At 34.8% G+C, this 27,108-nt stretch overlaps 1 protein-coding gene across 7 annotated transcripts in view; it reads left to right on the forward strand.

Annotated features, from left to right (window-relative positions):
* The window catches only part of EPHA6 (EPH receptor A6), a 943,752-nt gene that overhangs the window by 431,892 nt on the left and 484,752 nt on the right, over positions 1-27,108 (forward strand). For 6 of the 7 annotated variants that reach the window (XR_010155659.1, XM_009445923.5, XM_009445925.5 and 3 more), the window contains exon 5: positions 860-1,195. Coding sequence is in view for 6 of the 7 variants with exons in the window: in XM_009445923.5 (XP_009444198.1) it covers positions 860-1,195 (336 nt within the window). In the remaining variant the exon portion in view is untranslated. Of the gene's footprint in view, positions 1-859; positions 1,196-27,108 lie in introns of those variants that run through there. The other variant, XM_063806930.1, reaches the window with a different exon arrangement.

Consider the following 27,108-nt stretch of genomic DNA (forward strand, 5'->3'; position numbering starts at 1 on the left):
AAGCACTCTACACAGTGTGATCTTTGTGGAAAATAATAAGAAGATGCTCATCCCCTCCTTAGACTGACTTGGTTTTCGAGGTCTTTATGACAAATAAGAGAATAGTGTGGGTCTCTTTTAGGCCCACGCTTAGTTTAAAGGACACACCTACTTGTGTTTAGTAAACTTAATCTAAATGAAAGTCCTGCCATCATTTCTTGTCAGTGGCCCCTTTTTATCCCTTCCATATAATGCTTTTATCACATCAAATTGACAAGGACTTAATAAAAGGTTTTTTGTTGCCTTCAATTTTCATTTCGTTTTTCCTTTTTCCAAATCATCTGCTCACCCTAAATTTATGGTCATTTAATCTCAACCTTTGGGAAACAGATTTTTAGTGATTTTCGGAAGTGATGAATGGGGATTTTATCTACATATGAATTATAGTATGAAGACTGAAAAACTTACAACAATGTGTTTTGTATATGTATGTTACTATTTTTTTTCAAATTTTGAAAATGGTGATATAATTAATAAGATGTAATTAAAGCCATCACATAATTTAAAATAATTTTGTTATATATTTTTAGTCAAGTTTAAAAGGTGTAATTACCATATGTTTTACAGATATCCTGATTTTTATATTAAATATTGAAATTCATACTCCAAAAATTTATGATATAGATCTTCACTCCTCAAGACTCCTTCCCTACTAGACCTAATGAGCTATTTTAACCATGTGATCATTATAGATCCCGTTAGAAAAAGAGTTCAAACTAACATAAAAGAGCAACAAGTGTTTATTGAAGAAGTTTTCATTTTAGCACCATAATTCATTGTCCTATATATGTACATTTGTTTTTTAATTGCTTTTCTCTAGGGCCACCTTCAGCTCCTAGGAATGTGGTTTTTAACATCAATGAAACAGCCCTTATTTTGGAATGGAGCCCACCAAGTGACACAGGAGGGAGAAAAGATCTCACATACAGTGTAATCTGTAAGAAATGTGGCTTAGACACCAGCCAGTGTGAGGACTGTGGTGGAGGACTCCGCTTCATCCCAAGACATACAGGCCTGATCAACAATTCCGTGATAGTACTTGACTTTGTGTCTCACGTGAATTACACCTTTGAAATAGAAGCAATGAATGGAGTTTCTGAGTTGAGTTTTTCTCCCAAGCCATTCACAGCTATTACAGTGACCACGGATCAAGATGGTAAGTTCCACTGCTGTTCTCTCAAAACAGACCCATAATTTCTTTTGATGCATAAATATCCCTCATGGGCATGTATTTATTGCAGGTGCTATGCAGTCATATACGTTATACACTGCAGAGGTAATGCACTGGTTGTTGTTCTTGTTCTTTCCTAAAACTCAGAAAGATATTTTTATATTACTTCTCAGCAGTATGAATAATAAGATGAAATGCTTCCCTCCACTGTTTATGTACTCATGTATTTTATATAATCATATAACAATATATCTTAATAAGTCCATATTACTTAACAATAGAAGTCAGAAATCAATAAAATGTTATTAAATGAATTGAATTTCAATTGCCCCACTTATGCTGCCATCCTTTTTGCATGTCAAATAAAGCAAATAGTAAGAATTTTTAAAACTATAATTCGTGTCTATATTATGAAAGCATTCCAACTAATATATTTAATTGTGTTCCACTCTAAGTAGCAGAAAAATTTAGAAATGTGTTCAAATGTCATCATCTATGTGAAGTTTGTGAAAAGTAGTTAAACTGTTCAGAAATCTGATGAATTCAGCTAAATGTTCTCTTTATAACATCATAGATTTTTACTATAATATGGTCAGGCGCAAATACTCCTATGATTTTTACAAATATATACTTTCTTTAATTCCTTCATAACATAATTATATTGCAGACCAGGAAACAGGAAAAGCTTCAGAGATTTTTAAAACTCCTTTTGAGAAGTGTTCATAAATTATATGGGCACAAAAGTTATTGCCTTATAGTAGAAAGTATTGTAAATGAACACATATATGAGAAAAATTTATAAAGATAAAACTATTTTTATACACTGTATTTGTTTGCTAAGGCAGCCGTAACAAATAAGACAGGCTGTGTGGCTTAAGCAACAGACAATTTATTTTCTCATAGCTTTGCAGGCTAGAAGATTCAAGTTGTCAGCATTGTTGATTTCGTTCTGAGGCCTGTGTCCTTGGTTTGTAGGTGGCCATCTTTTCCCTTGGTTTCACAAGGTCTGTCCTCCTTATGTCTAATCTCCTAATCTCTTCTTATAAGGACATTAGTCATATTGAATTAGGACCCACTCATATGATCTCATTTTACCTTAATTACTCTTTAGAGACCCCATTTCTAAATGCAATCTCTTTCTGAGGTCCTAGGGGTTGTGACTTCAACATATGAATATGTAGAAAGACAATTCAGCATAATATACACAATGGCAGCATATTTAAAATAAAATACATTGATTTGAATGTGTTGTGATAATACTCAGCAATAAAAATGAACAAAGTGGCACTGTGCAGACTGAAAAGCCTATTTCAAAAGGATGCATTCTGTATGATTCCACTCATATAATATTCTTGATATAATATAATTACAGATATGGAAAACAGATTAGTGGTTGCCAGGGCTTAGAGATTTGGAGGAGGGCAGTGTGGCTATGAAGTGGTAGGAGGGAGGACTGTGATGATAGTTGTATATCTTGATTGTGGTGATAGTTACCTGACACTACATACGTGATAAATTGACATGTACATGATAAATGTCATGCACACACACACACACAAGCCCTGTAGATTGGACCAATGTCAATTTCCTAGTGTTCCATGATATTATACATAAATTCATTTTGCTGATAATCTTCAGAAATACCTCTAATAAATAAAGCAAAGCCATATAATATTGTACACTCATAGTCTTTGTATTTACTGTGTAATTTTCCTCTTCATTTAGCATAGTTCCACATCATAGAATTTGCTTTATGGTTATTCAAAATAGAATTCCTATTTTCTCTTTTCTTTTCCTCTTTCCTTTAGTATCAACAAAATCTTGTCAAATATACCTTAAATATAAAGTAGATGAGAGTTTTCTGTTCCTCTCTGCTTCAGCAGATGATTTTGAAGGTTTTTATTGCCGCAACCTTATCAAAAAATACAATCTAGTACAACGATTTTTAGCTACAGGGAAAAAAATTTAATTTCTGTACAAAATCAATATGTCACTTTAAATAAAATAAATATGTAAATATGCTTACATAATTTCATACATACAGCAGCCTTTCTAGGATTACAAAAGAGTATATTTAGTTCATGTCTCTGCTTATCAAAAGGATAAAATATAAGTTGTTTTTCACTTTTAAAATGGGATAGTTCATTAAAAGTATGTTGTTATATGGAAAAAAGATATATATCAAACATGAACTAAGAGGTGGTATACATATATTGGAACTATGTATTCTGGAAGGATAATATCATTAAGCAATTTGTTCCAATAATGTATCTTTTTTGAATATTAAGAAATGATTATTGTTAATTTGATTTTGTTTTAGATATAAATATTAAAATAATCAAAATATATTTATATTTTATTTGAAAGTACATAAAGGTCCTAAACCAACTAAAATATTGTCATGTATATACTAATAAAATATTATGACCAGCCTTAAATATAAGCATCTACCTCCATGTCATAATTTCGAGAGATACCAAGAAGACCCCCTCTTCTTGTGCTTGAAATTCTAAAGTTAGAGAATCACATCTGTGAAAATGCAGATACTCCAGGTAAGGGTAATGTTATGAACTATTCAATCTGTGGATCTATCAGATATCCTTTCCATTTCCAAAGGAGTCAGAGTGTAGTGTTCAATTTAAAAAGAATTTATACAAACTGAATGTTTCAGAGCAAACTTTCAACTGATGCCATTTTGTTCAGTTGTAAGTAAATAATTGTATTGCTTAATAAATAAAATAAAATAATTGTATTGCTTCAAATACAGGAAATAATTTCCCATCACTCCACTTGGAGTATCTTTGGGAATTCTCTTTTAACTGATTTAAGAGACAATTGCAAAAACTATCTGATAACACGTTACGATTTCATTGGACTGAGAGGGCAAGAGCAAAGTGGTTTACCTTCTCTGTAGGTTACATATTGTTTTTGTACAAAAATGCAAAATTGATGTGTTATTCATAAACTTTCAATTTATTTAACATATTTTTAGTGTATTCCTTGTGTATGATAGTGAGCCCTTATGTACCTTAAAGTCTGGTGGGAGGCAGTTAATAAGCAGGTAATTTCACAAATATGTAGTTAGTACTCTAGTAAGTACTGCTAAGGAGAAGCCTAGGGTGCTCTGAAAGCATATATTCCCCAAATCTGGAGGATAAGGTGGGGGGCCATCTTACCGAGGAAGCAACATTTAAATTAAGTTCCGTTCTGAAGGATGAATAGAAAGTGATTAAGTAAAATGAGGCTGATATAAGAGAAATCATTCTGAGTAGAAGGAACCAAGCAAAAGTTGGATAATGGAGGAATTAGAGGCTGATCATATGTAAGATAGCATATCATAGAAGTACAGCAGGATTTGGGGAAGGAGCCAAAGAGTTCATCTAAAATTTGGAAAAATGAATGGGTATCTGCAAATAGCTGAAACAAGTTAAAGAATCAGCCACTTGTCAGAAGATGCTGGAATTTTTCCAGGGCCACAAATAGGGAAAAGAAGTCAGACTAATAAGATTGCTCATGAGGTCATACATACATGAGTATGGAAAAAATATTAGAGACCAAAAAATATAGACAGTTATATTATTTTTTCCTACTCTATGTATGCACATTGTGGAACATGAAGATCGATATGAAATAAATTGGCATTGGTTTGCTTTTTCTTTCATGTAGTTGACTGTATGTATATATTTTTTCTCATATTTAAGAAATACTAAGAAAACCACATTAAACAAATCTGGCTTAATTGTTTGCTCTGTTTATAATTAAACGAATGTAAAAAAAAAAGTTTGAAATCACTTAGAACCACCTAGATGTAGTTAGGAGAAACATTCCTTGATTATTCTGAGTCTAGTTTGATAAATAAGATTATGAAGTTAAAACTATGACTTTCATCATAAGGAATCTTTGCAATAAATCTTAATTAACTGACTTCTACAATTCCTAAGATCTATATTTGCAACCTTCTGTTTTCATAGTTTATGTAAATGGTCTTGAAAGGTGTTTCATTTAGAGAGCAAAACAAGAAAGCAACATGCAGAAGACATTTGATTTTAGTCTTCAGTGCATGATAGGAAAACGAAGGTGTGTAGTTCAGTAAAAAGTAATTATTCAGGTTTTAGACAGTAAAGGAAAACGTTAATCATGGATAGTCGACCCAAAACAAATTGTGTTTGTAGATCTCCTGACATGTGCAAAAACCTTTAGGGACCATGTTCAAAGTTAAAGACATGGTAAATTACAAACCAATTCTGCTGATATTTGCTAAAGGGTCTTTAAAGCAATTCTTGTCAGAAGCAAGTTGTCCAATTCATTGGTATCTTAAAAAATACACTCAGCACTCCTATCTCTGCCCTTAAGTGACCATTCTGTATAGGCCTGCCTTAGGCCCACATTGTGATTGCAGATTTCATGTACCTACTGTAGCAGGAATAACTAATTAAACTGACATTGAAAATATGTTTAAATCAACAAAAGTCTCTATATATTTATAAACTTGAGACGTCTATTTGGTTTACCGTTCACTGGATTTTGGAAATACAGTCTATTTCAAATGCCAACCTTTTAAATGTTGCTGGAGTAAGTAATTAGGGATAGTGTAAACATTCATTTGTCTTTATATTTGCATTTAAATGTATTTTATCTTTGAACATCTCTCACAGTCCTCACTATGTTTTCAAAAATGCTCACAGCAAATATTCTTTTAAAAACCTATGCAATACTATTCAAAGTAAAAAAAAAAAAAGTGTGGAAGTTTTAAATGCTTACTAAATATACATGAAATACAAGCCAGAGGCATGATAAGTTTTATTTTGTTTATTAAAACAGGCAATAACCCTGACTTTAACTAAGAAAGATGCTGTATTATTTGTATTTTCCATATTTCTTATACATAGGCAAATTATATATTCAAAAGCTAGATATATTGAAGTATAAAATATTTCTGTCTTCAACAAAAGTGTTGTTCCCCTGAAAAGTGCACTGAATGTTTTATTTATGGAAGAAATGTCAAACTGGCTAATCATTACTAAATCATGATTAGTAATGATTGCATAATGATTATAGTGCAGCCAAATATTAAATTATAATCTAGGTGATTGTAAAATTTGTTTACACTCCTGAAAAACACCAAATTACTTCCAAGTCTAGCATCTTTTTGTGACACATATCTTTTGAGTAATTGAATACTATAGGAAAGGACCTCAGACTTTAGAAATTCGTTTGCAGAGAGTTGGTCAGCAACTCTGCTCCCAGTCAGCAGCTGTAGAAATTGAACAACTGTTCTCAGACAGTTGTGTAAAACACTACAGTGTCACTATCTCACTGGACAATAATCATATTTTTTAATAATTTGCCTTTCCACCAATATGTAAGCTTCTTGAGGGCATGAATGATGTGTTATTGACTAAGAATATCCTCCATTTACATTGCCTATAACAATAAATCTCTACCCACTGCATTAATAGAGATTGAAGATGGTGTGAGTTAACTTTTCATTGCTGAATTCATTAAAAAATATTTATTGACTTTAGCTTCTGGCAAGAACTGTTCTGTGTTCTAGGAATATAGCAATAAAGAGAAAAACAATTAACAGTGTTCCTGCTTTTACAGACATTATACTTCAGTGTTAAAAAGTGATAGGTCCCATGAGGAAGAACTAAACAGAGTAAGTGATTTGAAAATAAATGGTTAGTTTTATGCAAGGAAACCAAAAACACCTCTATAACTTGACACTTGAGCAGATCACGAATTGAAGAGAAAATCTTGTAACTATATAAAAGAAGACTATTACAGGCAATGGATATAAAAAGGTCAGAGCCTTAAATTCAAGCAGGAATACATCTGGAAAGTAACAAGAAAGTATTAATGGCATATTTATTATTTAGCATGTACTAAATTTCATGTTCACTAAATCCTCTGGTGCTATACCTACATTTTCAACAAAGGATTTTAATCAACACTAAACCATCCTTTAATAGCAATTTTTCTCCGTGATCATACATTGCTAAAGAAATGTGTTTAATCCTAAACTTGATTTTGAGCAGTTGGCTTTTAGAGTCGTCAGCTGTGTTCTCTGAGGAATTCTCATTTGCACATTTTGCAGGAAAGGTGACTAAGTATTTTATATAGCATAAAATAATAAGACCTTATTGCTGTTTTGGTGCCTCTATTACTATATCAACAATTTTAATGGCATTTATCTGTACGAATTAAAAAATAGTCATACGATTCTTTAGTAAAATGCTTTAAATCCTGTAAAATTAAACCAGATTAGCAGATGTTTAACTAAATTGAAATTAAGTGTGTGCATGATCACATTCTACATAATCTATAGCTATCATATGATATAAGGCTCTACTTTATGGTTAGGCAAATGTCTAACAAACTGGCACATTTTCAATATAGTTCTTTGTTTGAAAATGGATGCCAATTTGATTTCATTAACTGAACTCTGCCTACAAAATGAATGAGATGATTTGGATTACTGATTCATTATGTTGTTAATATTTAACACTGGGTTTATTTGTGATATTTGATATTTTCTTTTTTTTTTCTCTTTTTTTAGACAGAGTCTCACTTTGTCCCCAGGCTGGAGTGCAGTGACATGGTCTCGGCTCACTGCAACCTCTGCCTCCTGGGTTCAGACAATTCTCTGCCTCAGCCTCCCAAGTAGCTGGGATCACAGGTGCCCACCACCATGCCTAGCTAATTTTTTTGTGTTTTTAGTAGAGACAGGGTTTCACCATGTTGGCCAGGCTGATCTTGAACTCCCGACCTCATGTTCCACCCACCTCGGCCTCCCAAAGTACTGGGATTACAGGCATGAGCCATGGCACCTGGCCATTTGTGATATTTTCTAAAAGCCTCTTTGAGGTAAATATCCATAAGAATTAAAATAGCATTAATGTATAAGAATAAAACAAAAGGCAGGGGGCAGTGGCTCACGCCTGTAATCCCAGCACTTTGGGAGGCTGAGGCAGGCGGATCACGAGGTCAGGAGATCGAGACCGTCCTGGCTAACACAGAGAAACCCCGTCTCTACTAAAAATACAAAAAATTAGCCGGGCGTGGTGGCAGGCACCTGTAGTCCCAGCTACTCGGGAGGCTGAGTCAGGAGAATGGCCTGAACCCAGGAGGCGGAGCTTGCAGTGAGCTGAGATCGCCCCTCTGCACTCCAGTCGGCGACAGAGGGAGACTCCGTCTCAAAAAAACAAAAAACAAAAAACAAAATTATTTTCAAAGTGGACGGATTATTCTGATCATCATTAAAAATGTGAATTTCTTCATACTTAAAAATATTTCAATTGCAAAGATTGAAAAACTAATTGCTGACCTTTTAATCAGGCAGAAATTCCACAGACCATCATTAGATGAGTGTTTTTTCTTCCATGTATTCCTTTGCACTTTTCTATTTCGTTTAGATTCTAAAACAGTCAGTCGTCTACATAAATAATTTATGATGTCCAGTGAAAAATAAAAATGTGGGACCCTTTGTTCAAAAAGTAGGAAAAGAGAGCCATAAAAGGTACTAAAATACAATGCTCTTTCTTTCAGTGATTTTTCTCTCTCAACTTGGCACAATGTTTTTTGTTTGCCATTTAATGTCCCTCTAAGTAAAGAAAAAGTAAAATTTCAAATTATTTGCATTAAAATTTAACATTCATCTTTATATTGTTCAGTGACCATTTTAAATGCAAATACAAGAACATTTAACATAAGTGAAAGCATCAAAATATACAAGTCTTTTTTCTGTAGTTGACCCCACATGCACCTCCTGTTCCCAAGTGTGTCTCAAGTAGGCCAGAACAGAAAAATATCAGCCAGACTCAGGAAGGTTGGGAAGTAAAAGAGAGGGTCCCTTAAAACACGGTGCCTGCCCAGAGAGCACTCCCTCTGTACCAGGGATACTTGAGCAGAAAAATAATGACACTCCCAGGTTCCCAGGGCCCTGCCTCAGGACTCCAGCTGCCTTTGTAACCCACAATGGGAGACCACCAGTGGTCTTCAAATCTCCTCCCTGGTAGGCGAGAGACCTGCTTGCATTAAGACATGAAATCTGCAAAGCAGAAACAGCTACACACACACACTCACACACATACACACACACACACGCGCGCGTGCACACGCACACCCACACGATGCTCCAGGGTTAGCATATCCAACCTAGATCCTTTCCATGATGTCCAGGTCCCTTACTGGGGAAAATGAACAGGCAACCCAGGAATGTGGTCCTACCTGCACTGAGGTCAATATATTCACCTAACCCAGGCAGACTATGACAACAGTCACAGGGCAGGGATAGGGATTGGAAGACTGCATGGCTAAGAGTCGGGGAGTGTGCCAGGGAGAACGCATCCTGTGGATATGGTGAAGTAGTGGGAGGCTGAACCTAGATCCTAGAGCCCAGGCAACCATTGTCCCATTTGTATTCACTTTAAAAATATGAGTGCAAAGCTAAACATTATTAAGAATTTTGATGGCATTAGCTGAGCATTAAACCCTAAGAGAGTTGGGAGAGCTGTGCATCTGCACAAGCCATACGTTCATGAACCCAGCCCTGAAAACATTTTATAAAATGGTAATGTCACTGTTTTTCAAATTTACCTCTCTGTGTTACTCAGCAAACCAATATAATCAATGATTCTGACACACTAAATATTGAGCTATCTGTTATGTAGTGGGAAAAAGATGCCTGTGTGTTTGAGACATGATGGTTGCTACGGAGCAGCTAACAGTCTTTTACTCTTTAAGATTTGGAAGTGAAAGTTTGTCTACATGAAAAAAAACAAAATTAAATATATAATATCTGATTCAATATACATTTTCAAGAACTGACTGCCTGAAATATTACTTAGTACACAAGACCTTAAAATATATATGAAGTAATAAATGATTAAATAGTGATATGACAGGCGGTGAATGTTGACGTTTTCCTGATTTTTATGAAAGAAAGCCTAGTTGTTTGACCACATATTTATTCTGTTAGGCAGTGAGCAAAGCTTTTAGTAATGAAAGATTAAAAACAGAAAAACAAATTGAAAGAGAGTTCCATAATTTAACTAATGCATTCTAGTTATTTTGACATTCTAATAGGCCTAAGGGTGGATTTCAGTTATCGATACTTTTACGCTCTGCTATATATTGTTATACTTAGTCACTTTCAACATGTGTTCTAAAATATAAAAGTGTTTTTCCCCTCGAAATAATTATGACAGAAATTGAAATTATTTGTATTCATTCTTTTATATTGCAATTCAGCATACACATTTCCTAAGTAATCTTTTATTAAAGCAAGTAAATATTATTCCAAGGATGATAGATATATCTATAGTATATAAATAGAAATGTGCTTTATGTTGTTTTTCATTTTGTTTTTTTACAAAATTTATCTTCCGCTGAAACTAAATATCCTAAATAGGTATTAGTTTTTACTTTATAATGCTCATATTAATGGATGCCATACTATTTTGACTTCCTGTTTCAAGGCTTCTTTATATAAATAGTGGATGTTTGGCCATTGTCTATCTATGAGTTGTTCAGATTGTATTTTGACCTGTTTATTTAGTAGCTATGCCCTGTATCATAATTTCATATTTTTAAGTTTATTATTTTTTATAAACATAAATATATTGAGAAGCTCTAGATAGGGATTGCACATTTAGATTCCTAGAAATTTGGAATAGGTTTCTCATTCTATTTTTATGAGAATAAATGTTTAATGTATTGAGCAGTTTTGAATAATTAAAATATTTATCTGCTTTTTTTTAGCTGTTTTACAAAATGTGAGATACTTGTATTAAGAGGTAAACAATTAAATGCTATTTGAAATGCAACTCAAATATATATATATATATATATATATATATATATATATATATATATATATATATGTTTTTCCTTTTTGTTTGTTTGTTTTTGAGGCAGAGTCTTGCCCTGTTGCCCAGGCTGGAGTGCAGTGGCGTGATCTCGGCTCACTGCAACTTCTGCCTCCTGGGTTCAAGCGATTCTCTTGCCTTAGCCTCCCAAGTAGCTGGGACTATAGGCGCGTGCCACCACGCCAGGGTAATTTTTTGTATTTTTAATAGAGACGGGGTTTCACCATGTTAGCCATGATGGTCTCAATCTCCTGACCTCTTGTTCCGCCTGCCTTGGCCTCCCAAAGTGCTGGGATTACAGGCATGAGCCATTGCACCTGGCCTTAATTATATTTAAATTTAAACTATAACTGATGTGCAAAATTATTTCCTAAAATAAATTATTTTCCACTTTCTGAATTGTATTAACCAAATTCCTACCAGCTCATATTAGTTTTACACTTATATTATAAGGTGATGGTTTTCACATGCTTGAAGTAATCTAAAGAGAAGGTAGAGTTCAGCTACTAGTCATGAGGCAAGATGCACATATGCCCTTCTCAAATAAATATTATTTTTATCCTATTTCAAAGATTTCTAAGAAATATTTTTAATCCCCTTGTATCTTTTAACTGACTCTTTTAAGATGGTCTTCCTGAAATATCTCACCTAAAACCTTCCTGCAACCAGCAGAAATGTTAGCTTATTTAAGAGGAAAACAGAAAAAATAAATTGCACTTCAGGAGATAGAAGGTCACCATCCCCTGCATTGTCACTCTTTGTAGACAGGAAGACCATCAGTAGAACATTCTAGTTAGATCATTACTACTTATTTCCAATTTGCAAGTTTATCATCGCCAACCACCTTCTTTCACTGTTCTCCAATTCTTTATTTTTAGTAGAATGAAGAAGGGTTCTTCATGAATGTTCACAAATCTTTAAGGGGTCACAAAGGAGTGACAATATATCAGACTAAGAATTTTTCCAGAGGTACATCTTGGATGTGTGTGTGTGTGTGTGTGTGTGTGTGTTCAAAATAACCTGAAACCCTCTCAGTTATTCTCTCAACTGAGTGCTATGAAAACGTTAGGTTCCAGAGAAGACTCATCTCCAAAATAAGAATGAGATTCACAAAATTAAGGAGACTTCTTCAAAATCAGAGTGCTTTCACCATGGTCATTCTGGCAACAGTAATGGTTCCTCCAGGGAACATTCAGCAAAGAGAAAAAGAAAGCCACTATCCCAAATAATGTGCAGGTAGTGGTGATGAATAAACTTTGAGTTTTAGTTTTCTCTTATCGTTCAAACCCTTAACATTTGCCACTCAAACCCTCAAAATAGGGAAGTGTTTATTCCGTAAAATCTGTGCCTTTTTAAACATTTATTTTTGTAAAATCCATAAAATGAAATCTATGGTAAAATACTACAGGGTGGTATAGCTTCTTTTATATGATTAAGCTGAACCTAATGCAGACATGCTCGAAAACATACAACACATTTTGAAAGACTCTAATAATTAGCACTTTAAATGTAGCATAAATTAAAGAGATTTTTTGCTTATGTCAAATTTTAACAGCATATAGTGAAGATAAAGTTGTAGCAGTTTATGTTAAAATCTCATTAGACACTATTGCCTTAAATTGTTGAATTAATAAAACTATAAAAGTAGATTTTCAGTAAATGACATGCCATGTAATTTATCACTATTCTAAAAGTAGATATTAGATGTAGCCAATTTATGAAAACTCGTTTAGTTCTTTGTTAAACAAAATTTTAAAAATACACTTAATATAATTTTTGTCATCCATTTTCAAAATAGAAGAAGAATACATAATGATGGATGAAATGCAAAAAACAATCAAAATGCATTAGGTTTCTGAAGACCTTTTCTTATGATATGGTCTCTTTCCTCATTTATGAAGAGTTAAAGTTTTAATGACCTGTCAAAGCAGAGATCCTCATTCTTCTACTGCAATCTAGAACTGAATGTCATTCTCTAAACTTTTCACAATGAATGTTTCTTTGTTTTATTTCTCTACTAATTTTAATTTTATTCTATATTTTCATTTTTTTTTTTAAATGTTCCCTCTCTGGTGTCTCACAGTTCCTCTCTGCCTCAAGTGGAAGGAATGAACTAATATATCTGCCTTCATGTGACTTTTTAACCAATTATGGTTCATCAAGGTGTAAGAAACACCACAGGCAGAGTATGGGAAGAGTTTTCCTTTATTTAACATAAATTTGGCCAATAGGGACCTGATTTTCAGGAAAAGTATAATTTTAAGGTCAAAAAATGCAAAATCATTTTTGCCTATTGATTCAACAACTAAGAAGACTAATTATGTTTAAGATTTAAGCTAGCCAAACACTCAGATTGTACACTGTCTAAACTTAACACAGATATGGCAAGCAGATGGTATTGCTATACTGTATTTTGCATAAAAGAGCTTTATTTAATTTTAATATTCATTTTTCAGTAACTAATCATTTTTTTCATGGTTACATTTCTTCACTGAAATTTTAGTTTTCTGTTTAAAAGCTTTCTTAGGAGATGTGGTGGCAGGTTTCCATAATACTTTACAAAAATTCAGGGTATTGTGTTTATATAGTGAAATGTCATTTGTTGCTAGGATAATGTAGTTGTTACATAAATATGAAATATAGTGCTGCTCCATTTGGATATGGAAACTTTTTAACATGGATTCTCATCCAGGAACGTCTTCTTAAAATGTGGAATGCATATTTAATCAAAATCAACTAGTGAATAATTAGCTTATGTATCAGAAATTATTTGTGTTTCCTATGAGAGCATAAAAAATTTCTGATTAAAGAAACCGAAGAGATAGTCTTGAAAGAAGTCCTTACCACACAAAGAGATTTAATATAGGATAAAGAATATATCTCAAACTAATGAGAAAGTTCATCATTGAATAAAATTTATTCGGGAAAACTATTATTTAGAATATTCCAAATCAAATCATTAACTAGGAAAATACCCTAAAACAAATTTTAAATGCTCAAACAGATATGGTAAAAATAAAATCTTAAGAAGAGGTGCATATAGGTGTGAATATAAATAATGATCTAAAAAAATTACAAAGCAAAAAACGTGGCTTTAATGGGAATTTCATACATCAAAATGTATTATAAACAAAATGAAAATAAAAGGTAAGCTGGGGAAAATATTTGTAATGAAAAAACCATGGTAAAATTGGCAAAAGACAAGAGCGATCAATTCTGAGAAAAAAGGCAATTACCTAATATGCATTACAAAAAAACTTCACTCTTGCTGCAAATCAGAGAAATGCAAATTAAAACAGTAATGGTAGGCAATGTTTTTCTCATAAAATTGGACTCGTTGATTTTTCTTTGGAAAATGGTAATGCTCTGACTGCTTAGTGTATGATTTGGTCAAAATCTTCATATCACTGCAGGAGTAACTATAAAATTACATGGTATTGTGTATCTAGCACTTTAAATTTATTATACTCTTTAAATCCACTACCAGGCCTTGTCAGTTTTTAGGAAAGATAATATGGGTAGAAAAACTGTGTGTGTATAGAAAAACTTATCATTTATAATAGGGAAGGGTATAAATATCCTAAATGACCAACAGTAAACAATAAATAAAGTGTACTATGTCTGTGAAATGGAATGACAAGTCTAGTGAATGAGAATAATGTTTACAATATTGTGTTAAGTGTAGCAGGATTAGAAACCCTATATATATTGTTGCCCCAGTTATGTGACAATTGATGTACACACATGGTCATAAGGAAATGAATATTAAATTTATGAAATGTTACCAATGTTTTTCTCTGTGTGGTGTGTTTATAGTTGATTATTTCTGTAAAATTATTTGCAAAGTCCTTTATGATCTTATCTTGCTTGTCCTTTCATAACTCCTTATATTTACCTATCACAGTGCATAACTATACTCTGCATTTCAATTGTATGTCAATATTTTCTATTGGACAGTCAACAAATGTTAATATCCCCAGGGTCTACCATAGCACCTGTCACATAAAATCTATGCATTAAATATTTGCTAAATAAATAAGGTGATTGTGTATGAGTGTGTATATATATACACACACACACATGTACATATACACACAGACACACACGCACAGAGTATCTGTTATACTCACAGTGGAACCTTTTAAAATTTCAATGTTATGATACTTTTGCCCCTTGGTGGTAAAGTGCTCACTCAGGACATCAACAATAAGCATTCTGTTTATAGATTCACCATCCTGGAACAGACTTACAGAAGGCATTGTGTTCAGTTGTGCAAACCTAAGCATGAATGCCCTGAAAATACACAGGAAAGATTATTGTTTATTTGCTTTTATGAATCTGTTGGGCCCCAGATTTCATATACTGTGTACATAGTTTAGTCTGCTGTTTACTATCTGCATACTCATGAATTTATAACTCATAATTACATTATTTTTTTCCTGTTGAAATGACCAGTAGTTTCATCATGTATAGAGATGGGAAACAGCTGGTCAAAATCTGATCAACTCTGTGTTCTAGTCCCTAAACTGTTACTATCCAGCTGTGTAAATTCAGTTAAGTTATTTAATCTCTCCAGACCTCAGATTCTGCATTTACAAAATAAGTATCTTGCATTAGATAACATGATGAGCAAGCAAATGCTCAATAACTGTGTAGTCTTTTCATATTTGCATTCAACATTCTATATCATTCTAAAGACTTTAACAGAAATAAGAAAATAACACTTTATAAATATGCAAGAACTTTTCTACACCTCCACTAAAAGGACACCTCTCTTAAAATCCTATTTTAACTTTCCATACATACAGGTCCTGCTAGAGGCTCTACATTGTAATATTTTGAGGAATTCTTGAAATTTTGCTATAGTGACTTAAAGTTGTGCAGTTGTTTTTAGAAAGTAAAGAGGTATCTCAGTAATGTTTCCTCTCATATTAAAGTTTGTATCCTTTGACTCAGAAGAAAATAAAACTCCTTATGGTTTTTGAAAAATAAAAAAATACACCACATTAAAAACCTCACTATATCTGGTTCAAGTTGGCATTTGAAAAAAAATCTATGTAAATAGAAATAATTTTAATTCTTTAGGCATAACAATATCTTCTCTGCATTTTTTTCACATTCCATTCTCTGTCACTTTCAATCTTATCTTTTTTTTGTTTACCATTTGTTTTTATCATAAATGTATTTCTCAAGGTTATACCTAAGCTTAGAAGTTTCTTCAAAGTGATTTAGGTGTATTCTTCATTTCATCACTTAATTCTATGATGCAATACTTCCCAAATAGAATTTTGCCTTTCAACAATATAATGTAACTCCATGAGGGATGGATTTTTCTCAATGTATTTTATTGTTTTGCTCACTCTATCCCTGGAACCTCGAACAGTATGATATATAAAGTGGATGCTCAGTAAATGTTTGTTTAATAAACTGAGGAGCAAGCATTTATTAAGTCATAATGCATGAGTACTCTGTGCTGTCATACAGTAGAAGTAAGAAAGGAAGAGAGGTAGTGTTGTCTAACTCAATTGCCTTACTTACTCTAATTGAGAAGACAAGGTTAGCAGACCAAAAAAGGCTAGTGAAAAATAAAAGAAAGTATAACTTTTTTTTTTTTTTTTTTTTTTTGAGACAGGGTCTCCTTCTGTTGCCCAGGCTGGAGTGCAGTGGCACAATCTCAGCTCACTGCAACCTCTGCCTCCTGGGTTCAAGCGATTCTTCTGCCTCAGCCTCCTCAGTAGCTGAGATTACAGGCACGTGCCACCACACCTGGCTAATTTTTGTATTTTCAGTAGAGACAGGGTTTCACCACATTGGTCAGGCTGGTCTGGAACTCCCGAACTCAGATCAGCCCGCCCCGGCCTCCCAAAGTGCTGGGATTACAGGCATGAGCCACCGTGCCCAGCCAGAAAGTATATCTTAAGTAACATGTTAAATTATAAGATACAAATTGTAAATGCTTTAGTTTAGAGGAGGAAAGAAAAGCTTAACTAAGCTGGAACAATTCCTGGTGGAGCTTTACCCTAAAGGAAGAATAGCATTTGGGTTGCCCTAACAGAGTGTGGAGCCTTGGGATCATAAAGCCAGGCAGGGAGAACAAATTTGCACAATTTGTTTCTGTCAGGGTTATAGAAAAGCCAAATTCTTCATGTCCATATCTGAAGAAGCCTTCACTAACTCAAGATTTACACCACAGTCAGACTTTGATAAGAAAGTTATAGAATCATGCTCATTCACTTTAGGAGACAATTTGCCCCCAGAATTATAGGCTAGGTCTAGTAGCAATGTTATATTCTGCTTCCTCAAATATGGGCAATGCTGGATAGAGTTTTGAATATCAAAGATGAGATTTCCCAGTAGGATAAGTTTGCTTTTGGGCATTGTTCTTTTAAGGAAGACTTAGCAAAAATAGTTTTCATCTGGGAGCAAATTTACATGGCACTGTTACAAGATGCACAGTTTTGATCATGATTTATAAACAGCCATTAGGGTAGAATACAGTTGTCTTCCCACAGCAACATCTCTGAGCATGAAGCACTTTTTGGTCAAGCCCCTAGGATTTAACTGCAGGGCATTCAGTTATAAAACCGTTTTTCATCGATCTCAGCTGTTGAGAACTTAACTGCAGCTTATTTTCACTTTGATTTTGAAATCCATAAATGCCAGTCACAGCATTTAGGAACTAAAATCATTGGCACAGGAATTTAAATGAAGAGTGATAAATCAAGGCTGCCAGTAGCTATTGCCTCAGCCAGATGCAAACACCACAACCACAGTGTTTAATAGCTTTGCATGCCTAATTTCAAATTAAGTGTGACAGATTAGGCAGGAAGTTAATTACTATCTTGAAACAAGTAGTCTAATGTTGATTGGGAAGGGCATCATAAAGCTGTGTTTTACCTAAACAGGATACCCAGAGGAAACATTAGAAAATAGAGATGTACAAATAATGATTAGTTCAGGTTAAAAACAAAGCAGGGCTGGGGGTGGGCAGCATTTATTATATGACTAGTTGGATGAATCCAGGTATATGAAAAAGGACTTCCCTCTAAGAATAGCTTTTCTAGTCTAAGAAAACAAGGAAGTAAATGGACAGATTCATTAGAATCTTGGTACCTATATGGTAGATGAGGTGAGAAGTTTGAGAGTCAGATACACCATATCTCTACCACTGTTGAGCAGATATTAGAATGCCTGTCAACTCTTCCCATGGCTAATGTGCTAAAATGAACAATTACACATGAACTTGTGGCAGATGTGCTAAAATGAACAATTACACATCAAGTTAATGTGACCTTAAAAACCTGGAGATGTTATACATCACAAAATTTTTAACTTGTCTCTCATTTGTTTTTCTCTATTTACATTCCTGGCTCCTATTGTCTTTAGACATTTATAGGACAATAGCTTTTTCTTTAAGTGACTTCCTACTTGACCTAATGATTTTTAGTGGTGTTTGAGGGATGTTTCAAGAAAGAACCTGTTCTTTGGAGTTGCAAATGAATTTAAAGAAAGATGTGGTGCAACCTTTATTCAATGGGATAAAGTCACAAAGCACTTAATTGTCAGATGCTCTTCCAATAGTTTATTTATATTAAATCATTAAACAAACCAACCCAAATGAGATGCTACTATTGACATTTTCCAGATGAGGAAACTGAGACACAGCAAGACTAAATAAAATGTCAAGATTACATAGTTAATACATGGACAAACTAGAATTTATAAGCAAGAAATCTGGGTCCAAAGAGTGAGCTCTTAACCATTAGGACACTTTGAGACCTGGACCTAGGGAGAGCCACAGTTCTTAGTTATAAAACCCTAGTTATTTGGTCATAAGTTACTCAAACCATTCTTCTTGCTTCTCTACTTAATGCTAGCCAGAAACATACTTTCATCAAAAAATAAATAATGAAAAGATTAAGATAGCTTTTAACAGACTCTTTAGAAAATACGATGAGCCATCACAGTAAATTTATGGACTACAGGTGGCTTCTGAGCTATCCTTGGAGTGCATGAGCTTTTCAAGTCTCTCACCACAATGTCTTGCCTAAATTGGAGCAGGCTATAAATTGAAGGAGGATATTGAAACTCTAAATTACCCTCTATCTTTATAAAGAAAAAAATGGCCTTTGTTCTTTCATTATATTTGATCTTGATCTTGAAATAAGTATTTTTGCTATTCATCAATATTCATATGTTTATAATATGACACATTTTACAAATGTTAAGGGAAAGTTAAGGTAAAAGATATATTTAATCAAAGAAGACTTCAAATTTAGAATGAATATATTCCCTGGTAAACCTCTACACATGCATATATTTTGTCAATTACAAAAGAAATGTATGCCCAGTCAATCTGGTGTTTTTTGCAGTTGCCCAAACACTCCAGACACATTTCTGCCACAAGACTTTTTGTTACTTCTTTCAGGTCTTTGCTCAAAGTCGTGCTTTGCAAATAAACATTCCATGGCCATTTTATTAAAGATTAGAATTTTTCATATCTACCACTCCTCATTTCATTCTCTGCCTTCCTTTTTTTTAAATATCATTATCTGCCAACTTAGTCATATGTTTATTTCCTGTCTCCCATCAACTTTAATGTGTGTTCCATATATGTAAGGACTTCTGTCATGTTTACTTGCTATATTCCCTGTGCCTACAATAAAACTTGGCTCATTCTAGGCACCCAGTACCAATTTGTTGAATGTATGAATGCATGAACAGTTGAATAAGTGAATATTCCTTGAAAGTCATGGTTTCATGAAAATAATTTATTAGCCACTTGCTAACTGGATGATCTAAATATATCTATAATTTAGACTTTACAAAAATCTATAGTAAAACTAGCTATAAATGTCAAATATCTCTTCGGACATTTTGCTGTAGTCAATTATTAAAATACTCTGTATAATTAGCATTTTTTATAAAAGTTGATGTTAACTGCTAAGCAGAATCAATATTTATTAACCATACCTACAGTATAATCTGGTTTATAAATGTGTTTCTAGGGAAGACAAATTATTTTAAAGAAGAAGTGTTTAAAAGTGTTATAATAGCCTATTTAAATAATTCTTACTTTTTTATTAGAAATAAATTCATTGATATATTCTCAGGGCCTAGTACAGTGCCTGGTACCCAAAAGGCATTCATATATATTTGTTCAATAAAGGAATATATGATTAAATAAAGGAATGCACTTTAAATTTTCATGAATTTTTTTACAAAGCGCCTTCCAATTAAAGGGATACACACACACACACACACACACACACACACCCACCCACTAGGCAAATAAGGTCTGCAAACTAACACACAATGCAACTACTTACTTTTCTTAACTTACAATAATATAATAAAAATATATAATAATATAAGCAAGGTGTTGTACTTAGGAAATAGTTTCAATAAAGAATCTAATAATTTAAATTTATGTATTAATATGCTTATAAAAGTTTAGAATAAAAATATTAAGTCACAGAATTTTGTATGCTTATATCAAAGCTGTTTTGTAAGTTATACCATCTTTTGTTATAATTGTAATATGCAAAGTTAAAAGAAGAAAAATGATAAGATGAGGTGTGTGTTGTTAGGAAAGTATAATGTGTGGCAGGTAAACATGAAACCAAAGGTCTCTGGCTCCTGGTTTTTATTCTAATTCTGTTCACAAATTTGGTTGAATTTGTACATCATTGTAGTTTTCTGTACCAATGCTACTTATTGACATAAACAGAGCAGTTTCCATATTAATTTCATATAAGTATAATGAAGATTTGATAAAGATGCCAGATCTCTTTATGCGTCCCCCTAGAATCTAACTTTTTTCTGTAAAGAGCAAGATAGTAAATATTTTCAGCTGTGCAGGTTATACATTTTCTGTCAGACTACTGAACTCTTTCCTTGTAATATGAAAGTGTTACAGGATCTTTGGGGTGTCACTTTCCTTGCTGGAAACCTCTGTGGCCTGTGGTGCCTTTGCCCAAGTTTTGCTCAGGCCCACTAGGCTCATTCCATCCACTCAGCCTGGCTGGCTTCCCTTGGCTCATGCTACCAGCCTGGATCCCATGCCTCCAAGGGAGAATGCAAATCAAGCGTGGAGTGGCAAGAAGTGTGTGTGTGTGAGCATGGGGTCCGGCCATTGCGCACAGTTGGACATGCCAGCTGCTTCCACAGGGCGGGCAGCTCCAGGTGCCGGCACGGGCACCAGTTCTCTGCAAAGCTGGAACTGTACCAGGTGCACTGCATGTAGCTCCTGCAGCTGGCAGCAGGGAATGTGGTGGTGCATGGAAACTTGGAGACATCAGAAACTGCAGGGACCCAAAGAGGGAGCCACAGCCCTGGATTGGGGAGCTCCCAGGTCTGGACTCCTCGAAGGCCCACAGCTCTTCTTTCCTTCTCTTTGCCCACAATATGGTGATCAAGGGGCATGTTTCAGCCCTGTTTGTGATACAGCATTTTTAGCCTCGCCATTTGGTGGGTCCCAAGTTCTTGTCCTGTAACTAGGAAGAATGAGGTACACAGACAAATGGAGGATGAGCAAGGCAAAGAGTAGCTTTATTGAGCAATAGAACAGCTCTGAGGAGACCCACAGTGGGAAGCTCCCTCCATAACCAGGGTGTCCCCATAGCCAGGTGCCCCTGTCCTAGCAGGGCTAGGAGCTGAACATTCATTGGGACACCCTGGCTATGGAGAGGAGGGTTGCTACTCTCTGCTAGGCAGGTCATCCCAAAGAGTGTTCAGGTCTCAGCAGAGAGCATAGCTCCTCTCTGCTAGGCATGTTGTCCCAACGAGCGTTCAGATCTCATTAGAGAGGGTAGCTCCTCTTTGCCGCTGGTCATCCTGACAATTGTTAAGCTATCAGCAGAGAGGTTAGTTCCTCTCTGCAGCTGGTCATCCCGTCGTCTGCTCTGCTCTGGCTAACCCTGGGGCTTTTATGGGCCTCAGAGGGAAGGAAGTGGGCACCAATTCATCCATGGGCAGCCATGAGTGGGCCCAAAAAAGGTATCACAAGTTCCCACTCTGGTCCACGGGACTGGAAGCGCTCCCTGGCCTGAAGGTGGAGCCTCACTGGGGACCCTCAACCTTTGTCCAGGAGCTTGTCTGCCTCCTGCCGTCCTCCATGGCTCCCAGGCTGCAAGCGCCAAGGGGAACCTACAGGCCAGCATGTAGCCGCTGTCACCGCCCCCACCATCGGCTTCTCTCTCATCACTCGTCGGTGCCCAAAATCCAGAGGGGTCCGAGGTGGCAAGGGGCTGGTGTGTCAGCACTGCCCCAAGCAGGCACATATACGGCAGGGCTGTGACAGCGCCTGGGCTCAGCCCCAGCCCTCCTGCTCTGAGATCGGAGCAAGGACCAGGAGTAGGGAGATGCCAGGCAGCAGGAGCAGACACTCCCGAGCCTGCAGGGGCAGCAGGGGCCTTCCCAAGACCCCGAGGGTGCAGAGCACAGAGAAGCCCGGGTCCTCTGCCTGGGAGGGTGGTGCTCCCATCCACTTTGTGAGGTTTGCAGGCAGCCCCAGCTGCGGTTCCCCGCAGCCTGTGGTGGGGTTCCCACCGCTGCCACTGCTGCTCCTGCAGCCACTCCTGCCACCACCGCTTGTGCCTTCCTGTTGCAGCCGGCGCAATGGCAGCAGCGGCTCCGGATGGCCCACTGCTGCCATCGGGGTAGCCCTAGACAATACATAAATGAGTGAGCATGCCTGTGTTCCAATAAAACTTTATTTATAAAAGCAGGCATTGGGCTGGATTTGTCCCATGGACTGTAGTTTACCATCCCCTGACCTAGATAACACCTTATGTTCTTAAGTAATTGGATGCTTTTGGTTAATATGCCCATAACTTAAAATCTGAAGAAAAGAAAAGGGAAGATTCTCCAAAGACCTACATGTTTTCTTCATTTAGAAATAAACATTTTGAAATGGGTAGCTGGTAATTTTATTTTTAAACCATCTTAAAGAGACCTGAGCATTTAAGGCTTTTAGACTTCATAAAATAATGTGAGGCATTGTTAATCTTAACTAATGTAAAAATGGAAGTGTGATCCATTTTTATGTACATGCATACATAAAATTAAAATAACGTGATTTAAAGAAATGTTAATATAAACAAAATTCTCCCAACTAGCAGGGGAAAGGTCATAATTTATTATATTTTTCCAGTTTACCGTATTCTAATCTCCATTTTAGGATGAGCCATACAAAACTGAATTAAATGTAATGGTGACAAGTAAAATGCTAATATTTCTAATTAAGTTATTTTCACATGAGCATGATTTAAAGAGGATCTCATGTTTAAAAAAAAGAAAATAAATTCGGGCTTAAAAAAAAACATTTACTACCACTAGCCCAGACAACTGGTCCCAGGATTGTACCTTTCACTTTATTTGACTGTTGCTTGAAAACTTTGTAAATCCAATACAAAAGAATTGTCTTGGCAAAAGCCTGGGTAGATTGGTAAAATACTAGAGAATAGTAATACTACACTGATTTGAGCCATCAAGATAAACAAGATGGAACCTTATCCATATGTCATTTTTTGTAACCTTGTCTTGATGAACTGCATAAACCTCTGGAAAACTAGTAAAGGATGAGCTAAAAGGGTGATACAAATATAATACAAAGAAAAGTGAGAATCAGGAATTTGATATTTTGCTTTTTTTTTAAGGTGGGCCTGTATATAAGCATTTTACTAGAAGTTTCCATGAGATGATTTGCGTTTAGATAAGCTAATTTATGTATAAGGTATGTTTATGCTCTACTCTCCATTAGAAATAAATAGGAATAAAGGGGTAGAGTCATCAAATAGAATCAGAGATGGAACTATTGAGATCTGTAGCCAATGTTTTATAACCATACCAGTTTGTTATTTTAATGTTGAAATGTGAGTTTAATCTGCTTTTAAGTGAAAATTAGTTGCCTACACTTTTTGTTATATTGGCTTGCTTATTCAACTTGTGAATATGGATTTCTACACCTGTGAACATTCTGCTGAGTTGAAAAAGTAACGAACTGTTTCAAAAGCCACTTAAACAAACCTAGTATGTTTTCTCTCTTATTTCTCTTATTATTTTTTTCCAATGGGTCTATCTTGGTGGGAAGGAAATCTCTTAATGCTTTTTATGAACACAGATGCATCGGTCCTTTGTGGTCTGAGATACTTTCTTGCACCCACTAAAATAGAAAACTATAATCCAATTTAATATCTGCTTTCATAATGCTTGTCAGAGTCCACCCCTATTAGAATAATAGTTTAAGATCAATAGAAAGGAAGGAAGGAAATAAAACAAAAATATTATTCACCACATCTTTCCTGAGGGTGCAGTATGTGTCATGTAAAAGTCCTTCAAATAAATATTGGTTGACTGACTAAAGGAATGAATGCATAAATGAAAAAAATCTTATGTTTATATTTGCTATCTCTTTCCATTTTATATTTTAAATTTGAAGTTCACTTACTTTAGCCTGGGAAGTTTTGTTCTTATTTTCCTCTTCTGACCCAAATGGAAGATAAAGTGATTTAAGTGTAAAAAGTCACCTACCGTAAAAGCACAGTGGGATAGGGTTAAGTTGGGGAAATTCTAGGCCCAAGAAGGAGTCGTATAAGGATTTCCTCTTTACTCTTTTAACTAGAACAAATATCCTATCCTTATCTTTGTTTTCTGAGCACTAGACATTTCCACAGAATTATGTCTGAAAATGCATGACGAGATAAAGATGAGTAACCTTCTACCAGTTAGCAATGCAATTGGCTGAAAGTAACAGAAAACCTGATTAAGACTTCCTTGAATAAAAAAGAGTTTGTTTTTCTCTTATAACAAGAAGAAAGGTAGGGTCTTGCTGGAGGTGGTTGAACTATTCAGTGATAATTTAGTGATTTGGGATCTTTCTATATATCTGATTCATCATACAAAGAGTGTTGGATTCCTTTTTCCTGATTGCAAAGATGCCAGCTACACCTCCAGGCAGCATATCTGTTGGCAAGACAGAGAAAAGGATGCATGGTTAAACTGCAATACCAGTTCTTCTGTCTCTTTTCATTAGAAAAGAAAAAGCTTTTATCAAACTATAACCAGCAAACTTCTGCTTAGATTCTATTTGTTAGAATTTGGCCCCATAGCTATCTCTAACTGCAAGGCAGGCTGGAAAATCAAGTTTGGTGCATTTTACTCACTATAGGATAAAAGGTCAACAGAAAACAACAATGGGTGTTGAATAAGCTGACCCATAGTGCCTGTCACAATAATCTTTAGCAAGTTTGTTAATTAACTATTTAAAAAAGAGATTCTGAGAAACTTTATCAATATGAATATTTAAATGAGTTATAAAACAATATTTAGAACATACTTCTATTTCTAAGTTTGGAGAAAGCAGCTGGGAGCCTAAATACCAAAAGTTTAGGAATGGCTATCTTGGGGATGTGGAATGATAGATTTTTAAAAGTATTATTTGTATTTTAAAATATTTTACCATAAGATGCTATAATTTATTAAAAGAACAAAGAATATATTTTCTAGAAAAATGATGTTGGTGATATGATTTACTTATACTTGAATGTTTAATACAATGATGAATTTAAAAAGTACACAAGTCTGCATAAGCAGAGCTCTATCTTTAGAGGAGAAGATATTTAATATGTTTCAGAAATATTAATGTAAGGATACTAATCATATTACTGATAGTTTCTTAGTTTATACTATTATGAGTGATTCTTGTTTTCTTTAAATTTTCTCTATATTTTTCTAAAAATTAGCAGTTATAACTTTATTATAATTAGGAAAATAAAATTGAACTCTTGAGTTTCTAACTACATGTTACTTATGGCATGGGAGAACATTCCCTTTAGGATATTATTGAAGCAGCCATGGCTAGTTCGCTTTAAATAAATGGTTTTGTAAAGAAATCAAAACTCAGAGCAGCATTCCCTGAGACAGCTAGTGACCCGGGGAGCCACCACTCCCTATTTTCATCAGTTGTTCCCAGATTTTAGATACACATACGCCAATTGTCCAAAGATATTCACAAGCTAAGTATTGCAGAGGACTGTTGATCATTTCAATTGTTTTTCTCTGTTTCTTCCTCTGTTCTTTCACTTTCTTCTTCATTGTTCCCCTTGCTCTTTATCTTGTTTACTTTCTTCTTCTCCATTATCCCATTTGTCAATTACTCCAGGTATCCATTTCTTGATGGCTTCCCTGGATCAAAATGCCCCTCCCCTTCTCTCACAATTTCTATGGGCTGTTTCTCAACCTTTAACATGCATATGAATCACCTGGAACACCTCATTAAAATGCACATTCTGATTTCTTACACCTGGGGTGGACCCTGAACAGCTTCATTTCGAACAAAAATCCCCGGTGTTTCTGATGCTGCTACCGTTTGAGTAGCAAAGTTCTGTTGCAATGTTTAACCTTGGCTACACACGAGAACCACTTGGGTAGCTTTAAAAACTAGCACTGATGCCTGGGTCCCTACCCCAGATATTCTGATATAACACAACTGGAGTATGTCCTGAGCATCAGAATTTTTTTGTTTCCCAAATGAAAACATCATATAACTTTACACAATGACCTACACTTACTTGCATATCAGTCATTCTCTTCCAACAAAGTCCCAGTTTATTAAGGATGGAAACAATATATTTTGTATCATTGTATTCTTCATATCCTGCTGGATGAATGAAACAAAGTATACAAGAAAAAAATGGCAAATAATTATTCATGTGGTTGAAGTAATAGAAGAAACTAAACTGTGGGTGTTAATTCATAAATGTAGCCAACAATTTGTTTTCATGATATCATTTTGAATTTTGAATTATTTTTGTAATTTTCTTTTGTTAAAATGCTCAGGTATTAAAGTTTGTAGATCTTTAAAATCACTACTAATTTCACAATACACTATATCTTTCATATCTTGAGTTTTTGTTGCCCAGACGTAGTCAATAGGAGTATAATTTTCAGAAAAAGCTAAAAATAATGATCACATTTTAAAATGTCAATGTTTAGATTGAATTCACAGAGAAAGCAAAATTGCTGTCA

This window comes from Pan troglodytes, chromosome 2 (assembly GCF_028858775.2).
Source record: "Pan troglodytes isolate AG18354 chromosome 2, NHGRI_mPanTro3-v2.0_pri, whole genome shotgun sequence".
In the NCBI taxonomy this organism is placed as follows: domain Eukaryota; kingdom Metazoa; phylum Chordata; class Mammalia; order Primates; family Hominidae; genus Pan; species Pan troglodytes.